General features: G+C 43.2%; 1 protein-coding gene across 1 annotated transcript in view; it reads right to left on the reverse strand.

Moving 5' to 3' along the window:
* obscnb (obscurin, cytoskeletal calmodulin and titin-interacting RhoGEF b) overlaps positions 1-24,086 on the reverse strand; it is an 868,128-nt gene that overhangs the window by 283,076 nt on the left and 560,966 nt on the right. The window contains exons 97-103 of the mRNA XM_068053434.1: positions 16,688-16,702; positions 9,255-10,454; positions 7,678-7,980; positions 7,336-7,415; positions 6,383-6,503; positions 3,551-3,748; positions 1,730-1,751 (exon numbers count right to left, since the gene is read on the reverse strand). Coding sequence (XP_067909535.1) covers positions 1,730-1,751; positions 3,551-3,748; positions 6,383-6,503; positions 7,336-7,415; positions 7,678-7,980; positions 9,255-10,454; positions 16,688-16,702 — 1,939 coding nt within the window. The remainder of the gene's footprint in view (positions 1-1,729; positions 1,752-3,550; positions 3,749-6,382; positions 6,504-7,335; positions 7,416-7,677; positions 7,981-9,254; positions 10,455-16,687; positions 16,703-24,086) is intronic.

A 24,086-nucleotide genomic window follows, 5' to 3' on the forward strand; every position in this document is an offset into this window, starting at 1 on the left:
TCACAGATCAGCTGAACATTGAGGGAGTGGAAGCCCTTACTGTTGATGATTCTCAATGGTTGCTCACTCAGTGCATTGATGGCCACATGGGTGCAATCGATGATGCCCTGCACCTGCGATAGTGGAAAATCCCACTGTCCTTGGTGCCTGTGAGGGTCATCTGTTTGAAATTGTATGTACTGCCCATCTCGCAAACAGGCCATCAATGATCTGCTAGATGGCATGCGGCTGCTTGAGAAATGCCACCAAGGTCTGCTGCTGATTCTTGGAAGGAACCAGAGGAGAAGTAGTGCAAGGCCACAGTGACTTTGACAGCTAACGGCAGGGAATGGTGAGCAGAACTGCGAGGGGTGAGGTCTTCCACTACGAGGGCATAAATCTCACTATCTGCCTAGACAGACGCAGTCTCCTGCGGCATTGGTTCTTCAACATGTCCAGGTAGCTTCTTCTTCGGTGGTACACACGATGCTGAATGTATGACATGTGTTGCCTTCTTGTCCCTCATTCCTCTACTCTGCCCTCCTCAGGCTCTGCCTCTGCACCTGAAGATGTTGACCCTCAATCTTTGAAAACTTTAATCCCATGTCCAGCTGTTGCCTAGCTTGCACTCAGCTTTACTCATGATTTCTGGCTCCCCCCTCTTATGGCCCCACAATCCCTGGAGGATGACGACCACCCCCATTCCTCCATGCTCCGCTACCTCTGTTCATCCGCTGGCACCCATGTGCCAATGGCTGAGTGTTCCTCTTGGCCATACTCCTTTTTATGGGCCCACCAATTTCCTTGTGGCGCCAAGACTGGCTTCTCGCTGTGTTGCTGCCTCCTTGCACCTGGACTGTTCCTTATCTACCATGTAACCCGTGCGCTGCCACTAAGATTCCAAATGGGCATTTGACAAGATGCCAACAAGCTTGTTAACAAGATCAGTTGGCCACAAGATCAGGGGCGGCACAGTGGTTAGCACCGCAGCCTCACAGCTCCAGCGGCCCGGGTTCAATTATGGGTACTGCCTGTGCGGAGTTTGCAAGTTCTCCCTGTGTCTGCGTGGGTTTTCGCCGGGTGTTCCGGTTTCCTCCCATAGCCAAAGACTTGCAGGTTGATAGGTAAATTGGCCATTATAAATTGCCCCGAGTATAGGTAGGTGGTAGAGGAATATAGGGACAGGTGGGGATGTGGTAGGGATATGGCATTACTGTAGGATTAGTATAAATGGGTGGTTGATGGTCGGCACAGACTCGGTGGGCCGAAGGGCCTGTTTCAGTGCTGTATCTCTAAATAAATAAATTATCCAGATTGGGCAGGTTGCTGGGTCCCGCCTCCTCCTCCCCGAGCAAAATCACTGGCGGCAGGAACGGCGATGTCAAACCGGCACGCTGACTGGAGACACTAATTTTCCATAGAACCTTAGAAAAATTACGGCACAGAAGGAGGCCATTCAGCCATTGTGTCCGTGCTGACTGAAAAAAACTAGCCGCCCAATCTAATCCCACCTTACAGCACTTGGTCCATAGCCTTGCCGGTTACAGCACTTCAGGTGTCCACCCATTTGTGTACTTGTCCCCATCGAGGCCTAAGAATCCTGCTCAATATATCGATCTCTTTAAATGATCCAGGGACATTTTTATATTTTAAAGGTGCTATATAAATACAAGTTGTTGTTACTGTTATTGTTGTAATGTATTATAAAGCAGTTTTGGCTTTACCTGTTGATTTTTCTTCAGGCATACACTTCTCCATCTCTTCTTCAGGGCCTGAAATATAATTGAAGTGTGTATAATTAAGCTATTTTCCTGTGGATAATAATGCTCAATGCTGTCAGATAGATTTGTATAAAATTAAAACCCGACCCGGGCCCGACCTGACCACAGCCAACCTGAACCCGACCCGAGCTCTTTAATTTTTTTCCCGCCCGACCCGACACGAATCTCCTTCATCTGTTCCAGCAGCAGGCTATTCCTGTAGCTAGAGTTGTGGGGAATCATGGGTAAGCCTGATCCCGTGACTTCCCGGAAGCAGTATCCAGCCCAACCCGACCCGAGCCTGAATGCTGGATTCGGAATTTCGACCCGACCCAAACCCAACACATGTAGTCAGGTCTAGTTGGGTTCGGGTCGAGTAGCCAGGCTTTACTTTACAGTAACCAAAAAGCCAATCTTTTATAAAAGCAAAATACTGCTGATGCTGGTAATCTGAAATATAAACAGAAAATGCTAGAAATACTCATTAGGTCAGGCAGCATCTATGGAGAGAGAAGCAGAGTTAACGTTTCAGGTCTGTGACCTTTCATCGAACAGAGACCTGAAACGTTAACTCTGCTTCTCTCTCCACAGATGCTGCCTGACCTGATAAGTATTTCCAGCATTTTCTGTTTTTAAGCCAATCTTTTATTTGCCTGATCAGGTTCAGAGGATTTCAACAACGAAGGCCCGATATTGACACAGCTCTCTCAGTAGGAACGGAACGGCTGGGTGGGGCACTTCCTCTATTTATTTCTGACATGAAATTTAATGCAGAGAAGGGTGAAGTGATACGTTTTGGTAGGAAGAATGGTGAGAGGTAATATAAAATAAAGGATACAATTCTAAAAGGGGTGCAGGAACAGAGGGAGCTGGGGGTGTATGTGCATACATTGTTGAAGGTGGCAGAACAGGTTGAGAAAATGGTTAATAAGGCATATGGGATCCTGGACTTTGTGAAAAGAAGGCAAAGAATAAAAAAGGAAGGGCGCTACGTTGAACCTTTATAAAACACAGGTTTGGCCTCAACTGAAATATTGTGTCCAATTTTGGATACCACACTTTAGGAAGGATGTGAAGGCATTAGACAGGGCGCAGAAAAGATTTACAAGAGTGGTTCCAGGGATTAAGGACTTCAGTTATATGGACAGATTGGAGAATCTGGGGCTGTACCCTTTAGAGAAGAGAATGTTGAGAGGAGATTTGATACCGATGTTCAAAATTATGAAGGGTCGAGACAGAGTAGATAGGGAGAAATTGTTCCCATTGGCAGAAGGGGCCAGAACCAGAGGACACTGATTTAATGGCAAAAGAACCAACGGCAACATGAGGAATAATTTTTTTACTCAGTGAGTGGTTAGGATCTGGAGTGCACTGCCTGGAGTGTGGTGGAGGCAGATTCAATCATGGCTTTCAAAAGGGAATTGGATAATTATCTGAAGAGAAAAACTTTGCAAGGCTATCAGGAAAGGGAAGGTGAGTGGGATTAGCTAAGTTTCTCTTGCAGAGGGTTGGCACGGACGCGATGTGTTGTAACCATTTTTATGATTCTATGCTTGTGCATGCTGCCACTTTAACTTCAGTTTTTTTGGCAGCTTCAGGGCTGCCCACGGCAAGCAGTCAGGACACTCATTAATATTTAAATGATTGAGATCAGATTGAGGTCCAATGATTTAATTCAGACTCCAACACAATTTTATCTGCCAACAAGGGCAATGCTGGAGCTTCTGGTGGCAAGCAGGAGAATTTTCAAAACTATATTCCCGCATTTATCAGCAGTGGAGAAAAACAAGAACCAAAACATTTTTGCTTACTTTGAACATGTACGATAGCAGATGTATAGGCAGAGCCTGATGAATTGCTGATGTAAGCTGCATATTCGCCACCAGCTTCTTTGGAAACATTGAGAATTTCTAGTGAATGATCTCCTTTATTATCAGCCATCAGAATTTCATCTGTGGCACGCAGAGGTTTACCATTTTTAAACCAATAGACACGAGGGATTGGGTAACCTACAAAAAATGAAGAGATATTAAACAACTAATTGAAAATCATTAAAAAAGATATAGCAGCAACAAAGGACCAATCAGGCCATCCAAGCTGTGCCAGTTGTTTGGACCACTTCTGGGCCCAAACAACCCACTTTATCTCCCTCCTACAAACTTACTTAGACATGCACCATTGCACTTTCTACTTATATGGAAACTTGTCTGTGTCCCTTTAAGAATACAGAGTGTTAGCTTGGCTCATTTGGTAGACTCTCACCTCGGAGATGGAAGGTCGTGGTTTTGGACGTTACTCCAGCACAAAATTGAGGTTGTGACTTTAGTACTGAGGGGTGCTGCATTATTGGAGATATGGTTCTTCAAATTAAACTGAGATCATGTTATCTTGTTCAAGTGGTTCAGGTGGACATGGTTCCATTGCACTTCTTGAAGAGCAAAAAATCCTCCTTGTGCCTTAGCCAATATTCCTCCCTCAACCAATGGAAGCCAAAACAGACTGAGGGGGAGATTTCTGCCCTGGGATGCCTGATAAAATGGTCTCCACAAACTTAGTAGTGGGACCAACGCCTGCACAGTAAGCAATTCCATTATTAAGTAGGTATGCTGGATGCCTGAACAATAGGCACAAAGCATCCCAATTTATACCTAAGTATTCATTCATCTCATTGATGTTTTTTGGATCTTGCTGCATGCAAAATGTCTACATAACAGTCACTACACTAAAAAGGTAATTCACTGTATATGGATTGCCTTGACCTGCTTCTAGGAGACTTTGTATCAGTCAGCCAGGTATGTGGGATGCGTAGAAACTATCACCATGGTTAAGAATCTTCAAACCAAGTTACTCAGAAACTCATAAATAGGTTTTTGCTGCCTGCATTCTCTTCACAATTAAGTCACAAGAATATAAGTAGGAGTAGGCCATTCAGCCCTTTGAGCCCTCTCTGCCATGCAATGAGATCATGGCGGATCTTCTACTTCAACACCATTTTCCTGCACTATCCCCGTAACCCTTGATTTTTTTAATATGTAGAAATCTATCGAGCTCAATCTTGAACATACTACCCTGTGGGACAGAGAATTCCAAAGATTCACCAACCTCTGAGTGAAGAAATTCCTCATCTTCGGCACAAGTTGGCTGAGCCAAGGTTTATGGACACCAACATATGCTTAGTATGCTTAGGGGTGATGCTGGACTTTATCCAGATAAAAACGTATATATGGCCAGCTTCCCATTGCTTGTCCAGTTAGCCGTACCCGACCCATTAAAGAAATTGCTTAAGGGGTTATCAGAGGTGAGTGGAAAAACCCCAGCCTCAGTACCAAAACTAGCCCTCCATGTCCTATTTATGAGGACATTTTTAAAAAATTCATTCATGGGATGTGGGCGTCGCTGGCTAGTCCAGCATTTATTGCCCATCTCTAATTGCCCTCGAGAAGGTGGCAGTGAGCTGCCTTCTTGAACTGCTGCGGTCCATGTGGGGTAGGTACACCCCCAGAGTTGTTAGGAAGGAAGTTCCAGGATTTTGACCCAGCGACAGTGAAGGAACGGCGATATAGTTCCAAGTCAGGATGGTGTGTGGCTTGGAGGGGAACTTACAGGTGGTGTTCCCATGCATTTGCTGTCCTTGTCCTTCTAGGTGGTAAAGGTTGCGGGTTTGGAAGGTGCTGTCTAAGGAGCCTTGGTGCGTTGCTGCAGTGCATCTTGTAGATGGTACACATTGCTGCCACTGTGCGTTGGTGGTGGAGGGAGTGAATGTTTGTAGATGGGATGCCAATCAAGCAGGCTGCTTTGTCCTGGATGGTGTTGAGCTTCTTGAGTGTTGTTGGAGCTGCACCCATCCAGGTAAGTGGACAGTATTCCATCACACACCTAACTTGTGCCTTTTTGATGGTGGACGGGCTTTGTGGAGTCAAGAGGTGAGTTACATGCCGCAGGATTCCCAACCTCTGACCTGCTCTTGTTAGCCACGGTATTTATATGGCTACTCCAGTTCAGTTTCTAGTCAATGGTATCCCCCAGGATGTTGATAGTGTGGGATTCAGCAATTGTAATGCCATTGAATGTTATCTATCTGATCCACCATCAACAATGTCCTGAAATACTACAGATCTGGCTGAGGCATGTTGGGGGTGATTTGTACATCACGACTGCCCCAGATTTCAACGTGAACGGTCATTGGTGTGATGAATCTTCCTTAAAAAATCACCTACTGAAATCACGCTTGACACTCAAATTGATTTCAAATGGGCCTTGAAAGGGGCAGCCAGCACTCCCATGCAAAATGGGCAGAATCCTTATTTAAATATTTAAACTGGGATCCTACTACGTTCACTGTAGGACCTTCATGCAATTTTCAGGAACAGAATATGCTGAAAAAGGCAGCAGCCATGAGAGATCGCTGGGAATAACAAAAAATAACAGTTACAGAAAAAAAGTAAAAATAACAGAAAATAACCAGGATACATTTAAAATGAGAATAAATGTCTTGCCTTTGTTAGAGAAAACACAGCTTTATAGTGTTGTTACTTTTCTCACAAGTTGTATGCTGAGAGAATACTTACTGAAAGTTGCAATGTGATTCCATTATATTTTGAAACTTTCAAAACATTCATTGCTAACATGACAACTGGCCATACCTTTAACTTTGATTTGCAGTTTTACTATTGGAGCCCCAACAGTAACAAAGGCATCATGAAGCTCCTCTATGATCTGAGGTAGCTGTTCTTCTTCAGCCTGTGATTCCACACCTTCCAAATTCTGCTCCCTATTAGTAAAAAGATTTTAAAAAATAAATGATTACAATCACTGCTCAAGAATCTTAAACTGAAATTCTACTGCATTAGACTATATCATGGAATGAAAGAGATAATATGGCTCCCTCTGGTGGAGAAAAAAACTGCAACTTCGCAAAAAAAAGGTTTTCTTTGTTCCTTCAGAATATCTGACAGAAGGATTCTGCAAACAACTGAAGTTCACAACTTTTGTCATCTTTGATTACAATCTTTGTGTTCAGAAGAGCTAACAATTATACCATGCAGTGAAGTGATTAATATGCAGCAAAACCAAAAAGTGCTGGAAATACTCAGCAGGTCTGGCATCGTCTGTGGAAAGAGAAGCAAAGTTAACGTTTCAGGTCTGTGACCTTTCATCACAGCTGGCAACGGTTAGCAAAGAATTAGGTTTTAAGCAAGTGAAGGGGAAGGGATGGGAGAGGAAACAAAGGGGAAGGTGTTTGATAGGGCAGAGGGAGTTTAAATAACAAAGCTGTCCTTGGACAAAGGCAAAGCATTTACACAAGCATTAACACACACTTTGCCTTTGTCCCAGGACAGCTTTGTTATTTAATCTCCCTCTGCCCTATCAAACACCTTCCCCTTTGTTTTCTCTCCCACCCCTTCCCCTTCACTTGCTTAAAACCTAAAACCTTTGCCAGTTCTGATGAAAGGTCAGACCTGAAACTTTAACTTTGCTTCTCTGTCCACAGATGCTGTCAGACCTGCTGGGTATTACCAGCACTTTTTGGTTTTGTTTCAGATTTCCAGCATCTGCAGTATTTTGCTTTTAATTAATATGCAGTGTGCTTGAATACTAACCGTGTGAGAGAAGCTTGGGCACTGACATAGGAAGATGTTTCAGTGGCTTCTGCTGTATCATAGTCTGAGCTGCTAACTGTAAAAAATAATTAAAACTGCCGTGAACAAGAGACTAGCTATTATTTATCCAAAAAACAACATTGCATGTATAAAGTTTTCACTATTTATTTAGGAAGAAAATTACTGCTATGCAGCATTTGCAGCTCTATTTCTACACTAAACATTTATGCCGCTGGATTCTTCCAAGTCAATACTAGTGACATAGGTCAATTTAATATTTATCTGGTTTACATCATATTTGCCAAATTTCTTTTTTGTTGCAGCTCCACTGCACTTACCGTCAACTCTTAGCTCAGCCTTTGTTGAAGCAACACCAATGTAATTTTCTGCTACACATCTATACACTCCCATATCGCTCAAAATAACAGATGTTAAAATAAGTTGATGGCAACCATCTTGATCTTCATTGATCATGTAGTGGTCATTCTCCTCAATCAGCTTTCCATCCTTAAACCATCGAACTCCTGGAGGTGGATATCCAGCTACCATACAATCAAAACTGACTGGGTAGCCTTCTTGAACGTCCTGGTTCTGCAGCTCAGATACAACATGGGGTGCTTTATATGACAAAGTGGGGGGCATCAAAAAAGATAATGCATTGTTAGAAAATGTTCTCTGCTGGAATTATACTAAAAGCATAATTCAATTTAGCAGTAACTAATTGAAGTATGTGTCAGAAAAGATGTACAATCATGGAATTTGTTAGCATAGAAAAAGCCTCTGTCTTAAACAGGTATTCTTATAAACCACTCCTCCCGTCTTTTTTTCAGCTTTTTAATTTTTTTCCCCAAAATATTTACCAACTTCCCTTTTAAAGGCTATTATGGATCCTCCTTGCATCATTGTTTTTGAGAGATTTTCAACCGCCACCAGTTGGAACCAGGATAGTAGTGCTCCAAAAATGGTAGGGTATAACTCCATCCAGTTTTAGCTGGCAGCCCAGGTTAAGAGGAGCCCGCAAGGTATGCTTTAATTTGATTTGCTGTGACTGGGGGGAAAGCATAGATTCTCTTTGGGGCTCCACAGAACCAATCTGGGCTGCTACTGCATAGATTCACCTTCCCTTCCGAGAATGGACCCTTCCTCCCTGGCTCTGGGACACTGGTGGCACATGATTTGCCCAGCTTTGGGGTCCTAAAAACAGAAGTTAGGCCGATGATTAGCACAGTTGAGGGACCTAATATTTGTTTTAGGCAGGTGTTCTGGGCATTCGGAAATTGGCAGCTGGTGTGCTTCCAAGGGATCATGGGTGGCAGATTGTGCCAGAGATTGGTTCCCCCCAACTCTTAGTTTAGGCCTGGAGATCAATGTTTAATGGGTACTGATTTCCTCCCCAGCATTTTTCATTCCTTTTACTTTTGTCTTTTTACAGTTTTTTTGTCCCTACTTCTACTGCTTCCCTCCAACTTTATAGAATACGGACCTTTTTATATTTAATGGTAACTTCTGTCAAATGCAAAACTTATTAACTGTGTTCATTAAAGAATAGCTCTTGTTCCTAGTTTTACTCCCCTTAAAAATGTTAATGTAATAAATGTATGGGTTACATATTACATGCACATCATAGTTATGAATATGCTGATAACAAAGACTATACTATCATGATCATTAAATATATAATTAATCAAACTATATAGGTACAGAATGAAATGTACAATATTTTCTGTATCTATTCTTTCCAAGGGTATCTTAATTTTTAAGTTTCATTTAAAAAATATTAAATTAGCTGCTGTATCTGCAGATTATAAAAGAACCCAAAGATAAAGTCTGTATAATTTACGCTACGAACAAAAAGCAGTGACAAACTGACCAGACTCAACAGGAGTAGCACACAGTCCCTCTTCTATGTAGGTACGATCTTCTTCAGAAGCAGCAGGGGGCCGAGAAACTTTCTTAATCCGAATCTCAGCTCTGCTACCTTCCTCGCAGATGTCAATGTGAACAGGAATTCCTTGACCAATAAATATCTCCTTAAATCTAGCTGCTGCCTTTTCAGCCTCAGTCAAGGTATCAAACTTTATATAAATGTAATTTTCATCCTCATAGTAAGTCTGCTTGTCCAAGATATCTTCATCTCCTTCATCAGCACTAACAAAAAACTCTTCTTCCACATCAGAAATCTCAAAAGATAGTTTTGAATGCAAAAGTCTGTGAAGTCGTTTGCCTGCTCTACGGAAAGCATCATCAACTTCACTTCCTGAAGAACTTTCTGGTTCACTGTCAGTGCTGTACTTTATACCAATGCCTCGTTTGACAGTAACGGTTTCCTTTGCATCACTTGAGATTGTAACCTTTCCACTGTGAGAAGTTGTGCCAAATTTGTTAGAAGCCACACAAGTATACATTCCAGCATCTTTTTCGTCCACACCTGTAATAATTAAGGAGCACGTTCCATCACTGTAATTATCAATGTGGTAATGCCTTCCATCAAGAATTTCTTCCCCATCTTTGAGCCACTGTACCTTGATTTCAGACTTACTCTGGGCCACACACTCAAGATGGACAGTTTGGCCTAGTTTACTTATCTGAGATTTAAAAACTTCACTAAACACAGGTGTGACTTGCTGTTTAAGTTCTTTCCTAGTTTTATAACCCTTAAATGCAGCCTGGATTTTTGTAGCAGCTTCAACGAGAGATGGGTCTTCTTCTATGATAGGCTTATCTTGCAATTGCTCAGGTTCAGCAGCTGAAGTCTCCCAGTGTTTCCAGAACTTGTTTGTGGAAATAGTTTGCACTTTTCCTGCTACGGTTATGGTTGACTTTCCTGCCGTTTTCAGGTAATGGACAAGGGATGGAGTACCAGATCTTGATTCATCATCAGAACTTGTATAAGAATCACATGCTCTAGACGTTTCATCTGTAGATAAATCTTCAATTTCCATAGCTTTCTGTAGCCGTCGTTTCTGAGCTTTGTCATCTTCTTCTGGTACTTCACTGATGGAATCAAGTGTTGGCTCTCGACTCATTCTTCGCTTCTTAGCCAAGGCTTCCCACAGAAGATGCAAGTCACCTTCTTGTGCTGCCTCAGGTGGCAAGCTTGGTTTGGGAGGAACCTCTTCCCCATCTATTAGTTCAACTGTAACTTTATCTGGCTCCTGTGGAATTTCCCAATCTTGAGCTGGAATGGGTTGCATTGCAACTGCAGACAGTAAGACACTCAATTATTGAAAACAAGCACTCATTCAAGATTACCTGAAGACATAGTTATCCTGCAGATTTTTTGTCGATGGTTCAAATTATGGAAAATTGCACAAAGAAATGAGAACAATGACACTCTTAAGTAGAAAATGCAGCACAATTACTGTCACATTGAAATAATGGTAATAGGAACAGTGGTATCCCAACAACTTATAGTAAAATGAAGATCATCATAAATAATAAAACAGCCATAGAGAGATACAGCACCAAAACAGGCCTTTCGGCCCACCAGGTCCTCACCGACCATCAACCACCCATTTATACCAATCCTACATTAATCCCATTTTCCTCTCACATCCCCACCTTCCCTCAATTCTCCTACCACCTACCTACACTAGGGGCAATTTTTTTACAATGACCAATTTACCTATCAACCCACAAGTCTTTGGCTGTGGGAGGAAACCAGAGCACCCGGAGGAATCCCACGCGGCCACAGGGAGAACTTGCAAACTCCACACAGGCAGTACCCAGAACCAAACCCAGGTCGCTGGTGCTGTGAGGCTACGGTGCTAACCACTGCGCCACTGTGAGCACTAGGAAGGTTTTAGAATCATTACAAAATGAATTTACATGTACACTGTCAAGCCAACTTGCTTTGTTGAATGATAATTTTCTTTAATCCACTGACTGAAGATCTGAATTTATATTTTTTGAAGAAATTCATGACAGAACAGATGATGGATGATTTTGCTGGCAGTTTAGGATGGCCACCTATATTGCAAGGCCTGTGAGGTGGAGACAAAATGGCTGCTCATCCCAGCAAGAACCAAGACCCAGGAAGTTTAAGGGAACTACATGTTCTTTTTAGTAAGAAGTGAAACACTGCTACCATGTGTGATTCACTGGGTGACTGTTATGTGACAAACCCCTCCCTATATATGGTTTTAAGTTTGTGTTTCTCTACAGCAGCAAGGAGAAGCTTCTGGTCTCTGACAAGTGCAGACCCAAGTGCAGGTCCCTCTCTCCATTTCAGCTTACAAGCTTCGAATGCTGTCTGTTGACTGACCATCTTTGCATTCTCTGGCTACAATCAGAAACCCTGTTGGTGGAAATCATCTACATCGCTGTCTCTAAGAGACCCACCGAACCAGTCATCTACCTCTTCAGAAACCTAGAAGCCAGCTGAATCACCAGATGTCACAGACCTTTTTTTCTATTGACTCTAACTCAACCAATCTACCTTTCCCCACTCTGTGACCTATTTGTGTGTGTGTAAACCTCTAGTGTGTGTGTGAGTGAAAGTTGGCATGTAGTTTATTATTTTCATTAGTTCGGTTTAGGTGCAATAAAGTTAACCTCTTTCTTTATTAAACTCAAGAAAACCTGTCCGCTTACTTACTTGCTATGATCATAACAAGAACCAAACACCTACTGAATTAGGCCATACACCTACTTTAAGAAAGAATTAAACCTGTTGTGGCCCAACAAGGAGAGGGAAAAGAGGGAAACCCTTTGTCCCCTCCTCACTTGACCATAACAACACCTATGGGCAATTCAAAATAGCAACTTTTTAAATTGAACGGTTTCTGCTTTTTGAATCTTCTTAGGTTGTATTTCTAAACTATGTACAACACATCAAAAAATGGAGTATAATTTGAATCAGTGTAACGTTGCATGCATTTTTTAGGTGACAAAATCACTCAGGCTAGCACACCAGCCAGTCCCATTATTGCAGTTCATAAAGAGCTACATGAAGTTGTGACTTGTAATTTTATTCCCTTCCAGTTTATTTAACTTGTTATCTCAGGCTTATTAGGGTATACCCTTTACCATCGAAGCCAAGTGACCTTTGACAGTGTTTTACTGCTATTAATCACCTGGATGTAAAAGGGAGTGATGATGGGTTAACTTGTTCATTGGCAGCCTTGTTCAGGTTGGTGAAGGTGGATATTTTATTTTTTAACCAAGGGCCTGTTTTTCATGTAGTCAGAGCTGTCTATTATTCTGCTATTAACACTCTCTCTGGACTAATGCTTTGTCTTTCACCACAAGCATTAACATACTCTGTGCCTTTGTCCCAGGACAGCTTTGTTATTTAATCTCTCCTGCCCTCTGCCCTATCAAACACCTTCCCCTTTGTTCCCCCCCCACCACTCCCGTCCCTTTCACTTGTTTAAAACCGAATTCTTTTCTAACTTTTACCAGTTCTGATGAAAGGTCACAGACCTGAAACGTTAACTCTGCTTCTCTCTCCACAGATGCTACCGGACCTGCTGAGTATTTCCAGACTTTTTTTTTGTTTCAGATTTCCAGCGTCTGCAGTATTTTGCTTTTATCTTCTAGATTGAGATGCCCTCTCTCCAACTTCTAAAAATCTTTAATTAAAAAATAGATCTGTAGCCACTTTTGGGGACATGGGGGACCCCTCTACAGCGTGGCCAGTAGCTGCTCCTGCGCCCAGGAACGTCAGGAAAGCTTCTAGGCCCGTGTTTCTGGCTTTTCTGAGTACTTAAACTGGCCCCTGCCGCTTGCGCAAACCTGGAGGCCACTGGAAAATTCCAGTTGGCCTCCTTTAATTGGCCCAGCCGCCCTCCCATCCTGCTTCCGCAAAAATGGCTTGAAGACAGATGGAGCTGGGGAAGCAGCACGCCAGCCAGCAGGACTATTTTTTTGACTACATTTGTGTGGCATTTTCCTTCCCTGAAGGACATTATTGAATCAGTTGGGTATTCCAACAATCCAGCTGCTTGCATTGTAAATTTTTCTAATGTCAGCTCATAAATGATCAGAATTAAATTTCATAACCTGCCATGGTGATATCTGAACTCACAACCTGAAGAGTTGCTAGTTCAGTACTATAAATACAGCACTACTATACCTGCTATAGATGAAGGTTTACATTGATAAAGGTTTTCTACCAGGTAAGATTTTGAAATGCTTCACTGTGAAATAGAGAAATGTGGTTAAAAAAGGAATAAAGTTGTGATTTACCTTGCAAACACACTTCAGCAGAAGTTTTTATGTCTGAGGACACCATGCAGGTGTATCTCCCTTCATCCTCAGCACTGCAATTGTGTATAATCAGATAATGCTTTTCTCCATCACAAATTATCTCATACTTGCTGCTTGTCTCAATGTGGCGATCATTCTTGAGCCATATTGCATTAATACATTCAGTGGAAAATTTACATTCTAGTTTGCCAGTTTCCCCATTAGCTATACTAATGTCAGAGAGAGGAATGGTGACTGTCACGGGAACCTCTGCAAAATAGATTAAAATAAAGACTGAGAGATGAATTTACTACACACAATGTAAATAATCTTTTGCAGCATGCAAATGATATTGTAAATAAACAATTCAAATAAAATAAAGACTCATAATTAAGTAGCACTATGATAGTGTAGTTTGGGTCAGAATATTGAACACAGTGTAACAAGAGGAACATTTACACATGTAGTAAAATCGGCAAGAGTTTGAAAAAAAACAGCTTCTATGCTTTTGAAGACTTGTGTGTGCTATTGTATAACAACAGTTTGGACTAATGTAGTAAAACATCCCAAGATGCTTCACAGGACCGATTACCAAAAAATAATTGACACCGAGCGACATAAAGAGATATTAGGACAGGTGAGAGGCATAGTTAAAGAGATAAGTTTTAGGAGCATCTTAAAGGAGGAGAGAGAGGTAGAGAGACGGAAAGGTTTAGGGAGGGAATTCCAAAACTTAGATCTTAGGTAGCTGAAGGCTTTGGAGTGAAGTAAATTGGGGATGCACAAAAGGCCAAAATTTAAAGAGCGCAGAGATCTCGGATGGTTGTAGGAGGTTACAGAGATAATGAGTGGTGAGGCCATGAAACGATTTTAAAAAAAGGATGAACATTTTAAAAAACAGATATTGCCGGACTGGAAGCCAATGCAGGTTGTCCCAGACACCACCAGCACCATCCCTGGGTGTGTCCTGTCCCAACAACAAGACAGAGCCACCAGAGGTGCCGGCACAGTGGTATACAGTTGGGAGGGAGTTGCCCTGGGAATCCTCAACATTGAATCTGGACCCCATTAAGTCTCATGGCATCAGGTCAAACATGACAAGGAAACCTCCTGCTGATTACCACCTACCGCCCTCCCTCGGCTGATGAATCAGTGCTTCTCCATGTTGAACACCAATTGGAAGAAGCACTGAGGGTAGCATGGGCATAAAATGTACTCTGGGTGGGAGACTTCAGTGTCCATCACCAACAGTGGCTTGCTAGCACCACTACTGACCAAGGAGGCCGAGTCCTAAAGGACATAGCTGTTAGGCTGGGTGTGTGGCAGGTGGTGAGGGAACCAAGAGGGTAAAACCTACTTGACCTTGTCCTCACCAATCTACCTGTCGCAAACGCAATCTGTCCATGACAGTATTGGCAGGAATGACCACCGCACAGTCCTAGTGGAGACAAAGTCCCGTCTTCACATTGAGGGTACGCACCATCATGTTGTGTGGAACGACCACCGTGCTAAATGGGATAGATTTCGAACAGATCTAGCAACTCAAAACTGGGCATCCATGAGGCACTGTGGGCCATCAGCAGCAGCAGAATTGTATTCAACCACTATCTTTAACCTCATGACCCGGTATATCCCCCACTCTACCATGGATTTCAAGGCGGAGATCAACCCTGGTTCAATGAAGAGTGTAGGAGTGCATGCCAGGAGCATACCTAAAAATGAAGTGTCAGCCTGATGAAACTACAACACAGGACTACTTGCATGCCAAACAGCAGAAGCAGCATGCAATAGACAAGAGCTAAGCGATCCCACAACCAACGAATCAGATCTAAGCTCTGCATTACTGCCACATCCAGTCGTGAAGGGTGGTGGACAATTAAACAACTATTGAGGAGGAGGCTCCACAAATATCCCAATCCTCAACGATGGGGGAAGCCCGGCACATCAGTGCAAAAGGCAAGGCTGAAGCATTTGCATCCATCTCCAGCCAGAAGTGCGGAGTGGATGGTCCAACTCGGCCTCCTCCTGAGGTCCCCAGCATCACAGATGCTAGTCTTCAGCCAATTCAATTTACTCCACATGATAGCAAGACACAGCAGAAGACACTGGATACTGCAAACATTCTGCCAATAGTACTGAAGAAATGTGGTGCAGAACTAGCCGCGCTCCTAGTCAAGCTGTTCCAGTACAGCTACAACACTGGCAAATGGAAAACTGCCCAGGTTTGTCCTGTACACAAAAAGCAGGATAAATCCAACCTGCTCAACTACCGCCCTATTTGTCATAGAATCATAGAAAGTTCAAGGCACAGAAAGAAGCCACTTGGCCCATTGTGTATGTGCTGGCTGAAAAACGATCCACCCATTCTAATCCCACCTTCCAGTATTTGGTCCATGGCCCTGAAGATTACTGTACTTGAGGTGCATATCCAGACTCCTCTTTTGAATGAGTTGCGGGTTTCTGCCTCAACTACCCTTTCAGGCAGTGAGTTCCAAACACCCATCACCCTCTGGGTGAAAAATATTTTCCTCAACTCCCCTCTAATTTTTCTACCAATCGTTTTAAATCTATGTCCCCTAGTCACTGACCTCTCTGCTAAGGTAAATAGGCCATTCATCTCCAGTCTATCCAGACTCCTCAAAATTTTGTATATTTCAATCAGATCTCCCCTCAGCCTTCTCTGTTTCAAGGAGAACAACCGCAGCCTATCCAATCTTTCCTCATAGCTGCATTTTTCCAGTCCTGGCAACAGCCTCGTAAATCTCCTCTGTACCCTTTCTAGTGCAATTATATCCTTTCTGTAATGAGGTGGCCAGAACTACACATAATACTCAAGTTGTGGCCTAACCAATGAGTTATACAGTTCCAGCATAACCTCCCTGATCTTATATTCTATACCTCGACCAATAAAGGAAAGGATTCCATATGCCTTCTTAACCACCTTATCAATCTGTCCTGCTACCTTCAGGGATCTGTGGACATTCACTCCAAGGTCCCTCACTTCCTCTACACTTCTCAGTATTTTCCCATTAATCATATATTCCTTTGCCTTGTTTGACCTCCCCAAATGCATCACCTCACACTTCTCCAGGTTGAATTCCATTTGCCACTTTTCTGCCCATCTGAACAGACCTTCAATATCTTCCGGCAGCCTACAGCTATCCTCCTTGCTATCTACCACACGGCCAATATTTGTGTCGTCTGCAAACCTCTTGATCATGCCCCCTACATTTACACCCAAATCGTTAATATACACCACAAAAAGCAGGGGACCCAGTACTGAGCCCTGCGGAACGCCGCTGGAAACAGCTCTCCAGTTGCACAAACACCTGTCAACAATTACCCTTTGTTTCCTGTCACTGAGCCAATTTTGTATCCACCTTGCTGCATTTCCCTGGATCCCATGGTATGTTATTTTTTTAACCAGTCTGCCATGTGGGACCTTGTCAAAGGCCTTGCTAAAGCTCATGTAGACCACATCAACTGCACTACCCTCAGCAATCTTCCCTGTTACTTCTTCAAAAAATTCAATCAAGTTGGTCAGACAAGATCTTCCCTTAACAAATCCATGCTGACTAACCTGTGCCTTTCTAAGTGAAAGTTTACCATGTCTCTCAGATTCCAATAATTTGCCCACTACTGAGGTTAGACTGACTGGCTTGTAATTATTCGGTCTATCCCTCACTCCCTTTTTAAACAGAGGTACAAAGTTAGCAGTTCTCCAATCCTCTGGCACCACACCTGTATCCAGTGAGGACTGGAATATGATGGTCAGACCTTCCGCTATTTCCTCTCTTGCTTCTTTCAACAGCCTGGGGTGCATTTCATCCGGCCCTGGTGACTTATCAACTTTCAAGGATGCTAATCCCATTAATACTTCCTCTCTCCCTATGATTATCACATCCAATACTTCACACCCCTCTTCCTTAACTACAATATCTGCATCGTCTCCCTCTTTTGTGAAGACAGATGCAAAGTATTCATTAAGAACAATACCAACATCTTCTGGCCCTACACATAGGTTACTTTTTTGGTCTTGTATGGGGGCCTACTCTCTCCTTAGTTATCCTCTTAATCTTAATGCATTGATAAAGCATCTTGATTTTGCTTGCCAATATTGTTTCATGCCCTCTCTTTGCTTTCCTAATTTCCTTTTTGATTTCACCCCTCTCTTTTCTATACTCCTCTCGGCTTTCTGTAGTATTGACTTTTCAGTGTCGGACACAAGCTTTCCTTTTCTGCCTTATTTTACCCTGTATGCTCCTTGACATCCATGGGGCTCTAGAATTGGCCGTCTCACCCTCCCAATCGTCAGCATATATGCATTGTAGGGGGAAGCTAGATAAATACAGGAAGGAGAAAGGAATAGACGGATATGTTTGTGGAGTTAGATGGAGAGGGGTGTGAGCAGACAGATGTGGAGCATAAACATTGGCATGGACCTGTTGAGCTGAATGACCTGTTGTGTGCTGTAAATAGTTTGCAATACTCTGTGGACGATACTTGTTGCGAGATCAGATATACGCAGCAAAGTCTTGGATGAGCTCAAATTTACAAGGTGGAAGGTCAGCCAGCAGAGCATTGGAATAGTTAAGTCTATAGGTAACAATGGCATGGATGGGGTTTCAGCAGCAGATGGTTTAGGCAGGGGTGGAGATGTGTATTCGTGTTAAGTCTCACTTAGAATAATGATTTCTGCTTTGGGAACCTTATTTTAGGAAGGATGTCAAGGCTATGGAGAGGATGTAGATGATTTGCATTAAGGTAACACCAGGAATCAGAAGTTATGTTTTAGTTATATGGAGAAACTAAGGAAACTGGCATTCATGTTAGAACAAAGACATTTAAGATAGAAGTGTTCAAAATTATGAGAGGTTTGGGTAAGGTCACCGTTGCTTATGGATAGAATTATTTTGAAGCACAATCCTGACTTAAGAAAATTTCTATTTAACTTATTTTTATTCTTTTAACTTATTTTTGAGGATTCACTTATTCATTAAGGAATAGGTTAGGGATGGGAGAGGTAGCTAAGGCTTCCATTGATGATTTATGGTTGAAATATGCATGTTTGAACATCAAGTGATGACAGAATTGGACTGGTTGGTGCCCTCTGCAATTGAGTAGCCTACTGACACTACCCAAGTTCAAGCACAAATGGAACAACAGTACCTCAGCAACAAGTCAAAAACTTGGTGGATAAAAGAGTAAAAATGAGTACTTCTCACAATCTCTATAATGTAAATATCAAATAACACTGACATAATCATAAAAGTAACCATGAAGGATCCTAAATGATTAATGGAAGATACGCCATATATTCAGAGTTGAGCCATTAGCCTAATTCTTTATGAAATATGAAAGAGCCTAAATAGGGCACCGAATAGGAATACTGCAGTTTGAAACAAAGTAGTCAAACTATAAAGTTTAGCAACATCTAGCAATATTGGAAAATCTGTTTGTGCTTTTCTCCCATTTTAAGCAAGAAGCAGAAAGTAAAACTTAAAATGCATTTTTCCAGAGATGAAATGGCAGAGGTAAAACTAAAAGGGGTTTTCAGCTCAACAAGCCACTATAACACGTGTGTGCACGCGCTCTCTCAGTTACCTGCTTTAAATTAAGATATTTACAGAAAAAAATCTTAGAATATAGTTACAGTTTGGCAGACATACTTCCAGTTTGTTGAAAAAATGTGGAAACATTTACAAATGTAGTATCCTATAATTTTCTTACAAATCTAAACCTACTAATCATTGATAATTTTTAAGACTCAAATCCTTTGATTTTAAAGTGTCAGGAGGTACATATGTCTTGTATAAGAGTGCAACGGGAAAGAAAGTGTGACAAGGGAAGCTAACATGCACTTTAACATTGAAGTTCTCATTTAAATCAAATAAGTTTCCTAATTTTAAAAGCAAAATATTGCAGATGCTGCAACTCTGAAATAAGAACTGAAAGTGCCAGAAATACTCAGCAGATCTGGCAGCATCTGTGTAGAGAGAAACAGAGTTAATGTTTCAAGTCTGTGACCCTTCGTCAGAACTGGCAAAAGTTAGAAATGCAACAGTCTTTGAGCAAGTGAAAAGGGGGGAGGGGGGAAGAAGAACAAGGAGAGTTTGTGATAGGATAGAGGGGGGAGAGATTAAATGACAGATGTGATGGAACAGAATGTAAATGGAGTGATAAATAGTTACAGTGAAAGACAAAGCATGAGTCCAGAGAGTGCTAATGGCAGAATAACGAACAGCTTTGTACGAAAGCAAAAACATGAAAAACAAGTTTAAGACTAGAACATGGTTAAAAAATGCAAAAATAATGGGGCTCATGCTCTGAAATTGTTGAACTCAATATTGAGTTTTCTCCGGGTGCTCCGGTTTCCTCCCAAAAGACTTGCAGGTTGATAGGTAAATTGGCCATTATAAATTGTCACTAGTATAGGTTTTTCTTTCTTTTGGGCCTCCTTATCTCGAGAGACAATGGATACGCGCCTGGAGGTGGTCAGTGGTTTGTGAAGCAGCGCCTGGAGTGGCTATAAAGGCCAATTCTGGAGTAACAGGCTCTTCCACAGGTGCTGCAGAGAAATTTGTTTGTTGGGGCTGTTGCACAGTTGGCTCTCCCCTTGCGCCTCTGTCTTTTTTCCTGCCAACTACTAAGTCTCTTCGACTCGCCACAATTTAGCCCTGTCTTTATGGCTGCCCGCCAGCTCTGGCGAATGCTGGCAACTGACTCCCACGACTTGTGATCAATGTCACACGATTTCATGTCGCGTTTGCAGACGTCTTTATAACGGAGACATGGACGGCCGGTGGGTCTGATACCAGTGGCGAGCTCGCTGTACAATGTGTCTTTGGGGATCCTGCCATCTTCCATGCGGCTCACATGGCCAAGCCATCTCAAGCGCCGCTGACTCAGTAGTGTGTATAAGCTGGGGATGTTGGCCGCTTCAAGGACTTCTGTGTTGGAGATATAGTCCTGCCACCTGATGCCAAGTATTCTCCGAAGGCAGCGAAGATGGAATGAATTGAGACGTCGCTCTTGGCTGGCATACGTTGTCCAGGCCTCGCTGCCGTAGAGCAAGGTGCTGAGGACACAGGCCTGATACACTCGGACTTTTGTGTTCCGTGTCAGTGCGCCATTTTCCCACACTCTCTTGGCCAGTCTGAACATAGCAGTGGAAGCCTTACCCATGCGCTTGTTGATTTCTGCATCTAGAGACAGGTTACTGGTGATAGTTGAGCCTAGGTAGGTGAACTCTTGAACCACTTCCAGAGCGTGGTCGCCAATATTGATGGATGGAGCATTTCTGACATCCTGCCCCATGATGTTCGTTTTCTTGAGGCTGATGGTTAGGCCAAATTCATTGCAGGCAGACGCAAACCTGTCGATGAGACTCTGCAGGCATTCTTCAGTGTGAGATGTTAAAGCAGCATCGTCAGCAAAGAGGAGTTCTCTGATGAGGACTTTCCGTACTTTGGACTTCGCTCTTAGACGGGCAAGGTTGAACAACCTGCCCCCTGATCTTGTGTGGAGGAAAATTCCTTCTTCAGAGGATTTGAACGCATGTGAAAGCAGCAGGGAGAAGAAAATCCCAAAAAGTGTGGGTGCGAGAACACAGCCCTGTTTCACACCACTCAGGATAGGAAAGGGCTCTGATGAGGAGCCACCATGTTGAATTGTGCCTTTCATATTGTCATGGAATGAGGTGATGATACTTAGTAGCTTTGGTGGACATCCGATCTTTTCTAGTAGTCTGAAGAGACCACGTCTGCTGACGAGGTCAAAGGCTTTGGTGAGATCAATGAAAGCAATGTAGAGGGGCATCTGTTGTTCACGGCATTTCTCCTGTATCTGACGAAGGGAGAACAGCATGTCAATAGTCGATCTCTCTGCACGAAAGCCACACTGTGCCTCAGGGTAGACGCGCTCGGCCAGCTTCTGGAGCCTGTTCAGAGCGACTCGAGCAAAGACTTTCCCCACTATGCTGAGCAGGGAGATTCCACGGTAGTTGTTACAGTCACCGCGGTCACCTTTGTTTTTATAGAGGGTGATGATGTTGGCATCGCGCATGTCCTGGGGTACTGCTCCCTCGTCCCAGCACAGGCATAGCAGTTCATGTAGTGCTGAGAGTATAGCAGGCTTGGCACTCTTGATTATTTCAGGGGTAATGCTGTATAGGTAGGTGCTGGGAAATATAGGGACTGGTGGGGATGTTTGGTAGGAATATGGGATTAGTGTAGGATTAGTATAAATGGGTGGTTGATGTTCGGCACAGACTCGGTGGGCCGAAGGGCCTGTTTCAGTGCTGTATCTCTAATCTAAAAAGGCTGTAGAGTACATATAGAACATTACAGCGCAGTACAGGCCCTTTGGCCCACGATGTTGTGCCGACCTGTGAAACCATCCGACCTACACTATTCCATTTTCATCCATATGTCTATCCGATGACCACTTAAATGCCCTTAAAGTTGGCGAGTCCACTACTGTTGCAGGCAGGGCGTTCCACGCCCCTACTACTCTCTGAGTAAAGAAACTACCTCTGACATCTGTCCTATATCTATCACCCCTCAACTTAAAGCTATGTCCCCTTGTGTTTGTCATCACCATCCGGGGAAATAGACTCTCACTATCCACCCTATCTAACTCTCTGATTATCTTATATGTCTCTATTAAGTCACCTCTCCTCCTCCTTCTCTCCAATGAAAACAACCTCAAGTCCCTCAGCCTTTCCTCGTAAGACCTTCCCTCCATACCAGGCAACATCCTAGTAAATCTCCTCTGCACCCTTTCCAAAGCTTCCACATCTTTCCTATAATGCGGTGACCAGAACTGCAAGCAATACTCCAGGTGCGGTCTCACCAGAGTTTTGTACAGCTGCAGCATGACCTCGTGGCTCCGAAACTCGATCCCCCTACTAATAAAAGCTAACACACCATATGCCTTCTTAACAGCCCTATTAACCTGGGTGGCAACGTTCAGGGATTTATGTACCTGGACACCAAGATCTCTCTGCTCATCGACACTACCAAGAATCTTCCCATTAGCCCAGTACTCTGCATTCCTGTTACTCCTTCCAAAGTGAATCACCTCACACTTTTCCGCATTAAACTCCATTTGCCATCTCTCAGCCCAGCTCTGCAGCCTATCTATGTCCCTCTGTAACCTACAACATCCTTCGGCACTATCCACAACTCCACCGACCTTCGTGTCATCCACAAATTTACTAACCCACCCTTCTACACCCTCATCCAGGTCATTTATAAAAATGACAAACAGCAGTGGCCCCAAAACAGATCCTTGCGGTACACCACTAGTAACTAAACTCCAGGATGAACATTTGCCATCAACCACCACCCTCTGTCTTCTTTCAGCTAGCCAATTTCTGATCCAAAGCTCTAAATCACCTTCAATCCCATACTTCCGTATTTTCTGCAATAGCCTACCGTGGGGAACCTTATCAAACGCCTTACTGAAATCCATATACACCACATCCACTGCTTTACCCTCATCCACCTGTTTGGTCACCTTCTCGAAAAACTCAATAAGGTTTGTGAGGCACGACCTACCCTTCACAAAACCGTGCTGACTATCGCTAATGAACTTATTCTTTTCAAGATGATTATAAATCCTATCTCTTATAACCTTTTCCAACATTTTACCCACAACCGAAGTAAGGCTCACAGGTCTATAATTACCAGGGCTGTCTCTACTCCCCTTCTTGAACAAGGGGACAACATTTGCTATCCTCCAGTCTTCCGGCACTATTCCTGTCGACAATGACGACATAAAGATCAAGGACAAAGGCTCTGCAATCTCCTCCCTGGCTTCCCAGAGAATCCTAGCATAAATCCCATCTGGCCCAGGGGACTTATCTATTTTCACACTTTCCAAAATTGCTAACACCTCCTCCTTGTGAACCTCAATCCCATCTAGCCTAGTAGTCTGAATCTCAGTATTCTGCTCGACAACATTTTCTTTCTCAACTGTAAATACTGACGAAAAATATTCATTTAACGCTTCCCCTATCTCCTCTGATTCCACACACAACTTCCCACTACTATCCTTGATTGGCCCTAATCTAACTCTAGTCATTCTTTTATTCCTGATATACCTATAGAAAGCCTTAGGGTTTTCCTTGATCCTATCCGCCAATGACTTCTCATGTCCTCTCCTCGCTCTTCTTAGCTCTCCCTTTAGATCTTTCCTGGCTAGCTTGTAACTCTCAAGCGCCCTAACTGAGCCTTCACGTCTCATCCTAACATAAGCCTTCTTCTTCCTCTTGACGAGCGCTTCAACTTCTTTAGTAAACCACGGCTCCCTCGCTCGACAACTTCCTCCCTGCCTGACAGGTACATACTTATCAAGGACACGCAGTAGCTGCTCCTTGAATAAGCTCCACATTTCTATTGTGTCCATCCCCCGCAGTTTCCTTCCCCATCCTACGCATCCTAAATCTTGCCTAATCGCATCATAATTTCCTTTCCCCCAGCTATAATTCTTGCCCTGCGGTATATACCTGTCCCTGCCCATCGCTAAGGTAAACCTAACCGAATTGTGATCACTA

The sequence above is a fragment of the Heterodontus francisci genome, chromosome 2 (assembly GCF_036365525.1).
Source record: "Heterodontus francisci isolate sHetFra1 chromosome 2, sHetFra1.hap1, whole genome shotgun sequence".
NCBI classification, from domain to species: Eukaryota; Metazoa; Chordata; class Chondrichthyes; order Heterodontiformes; family Heterodontidae; genus Heterodontus; species Heterodontus francisci.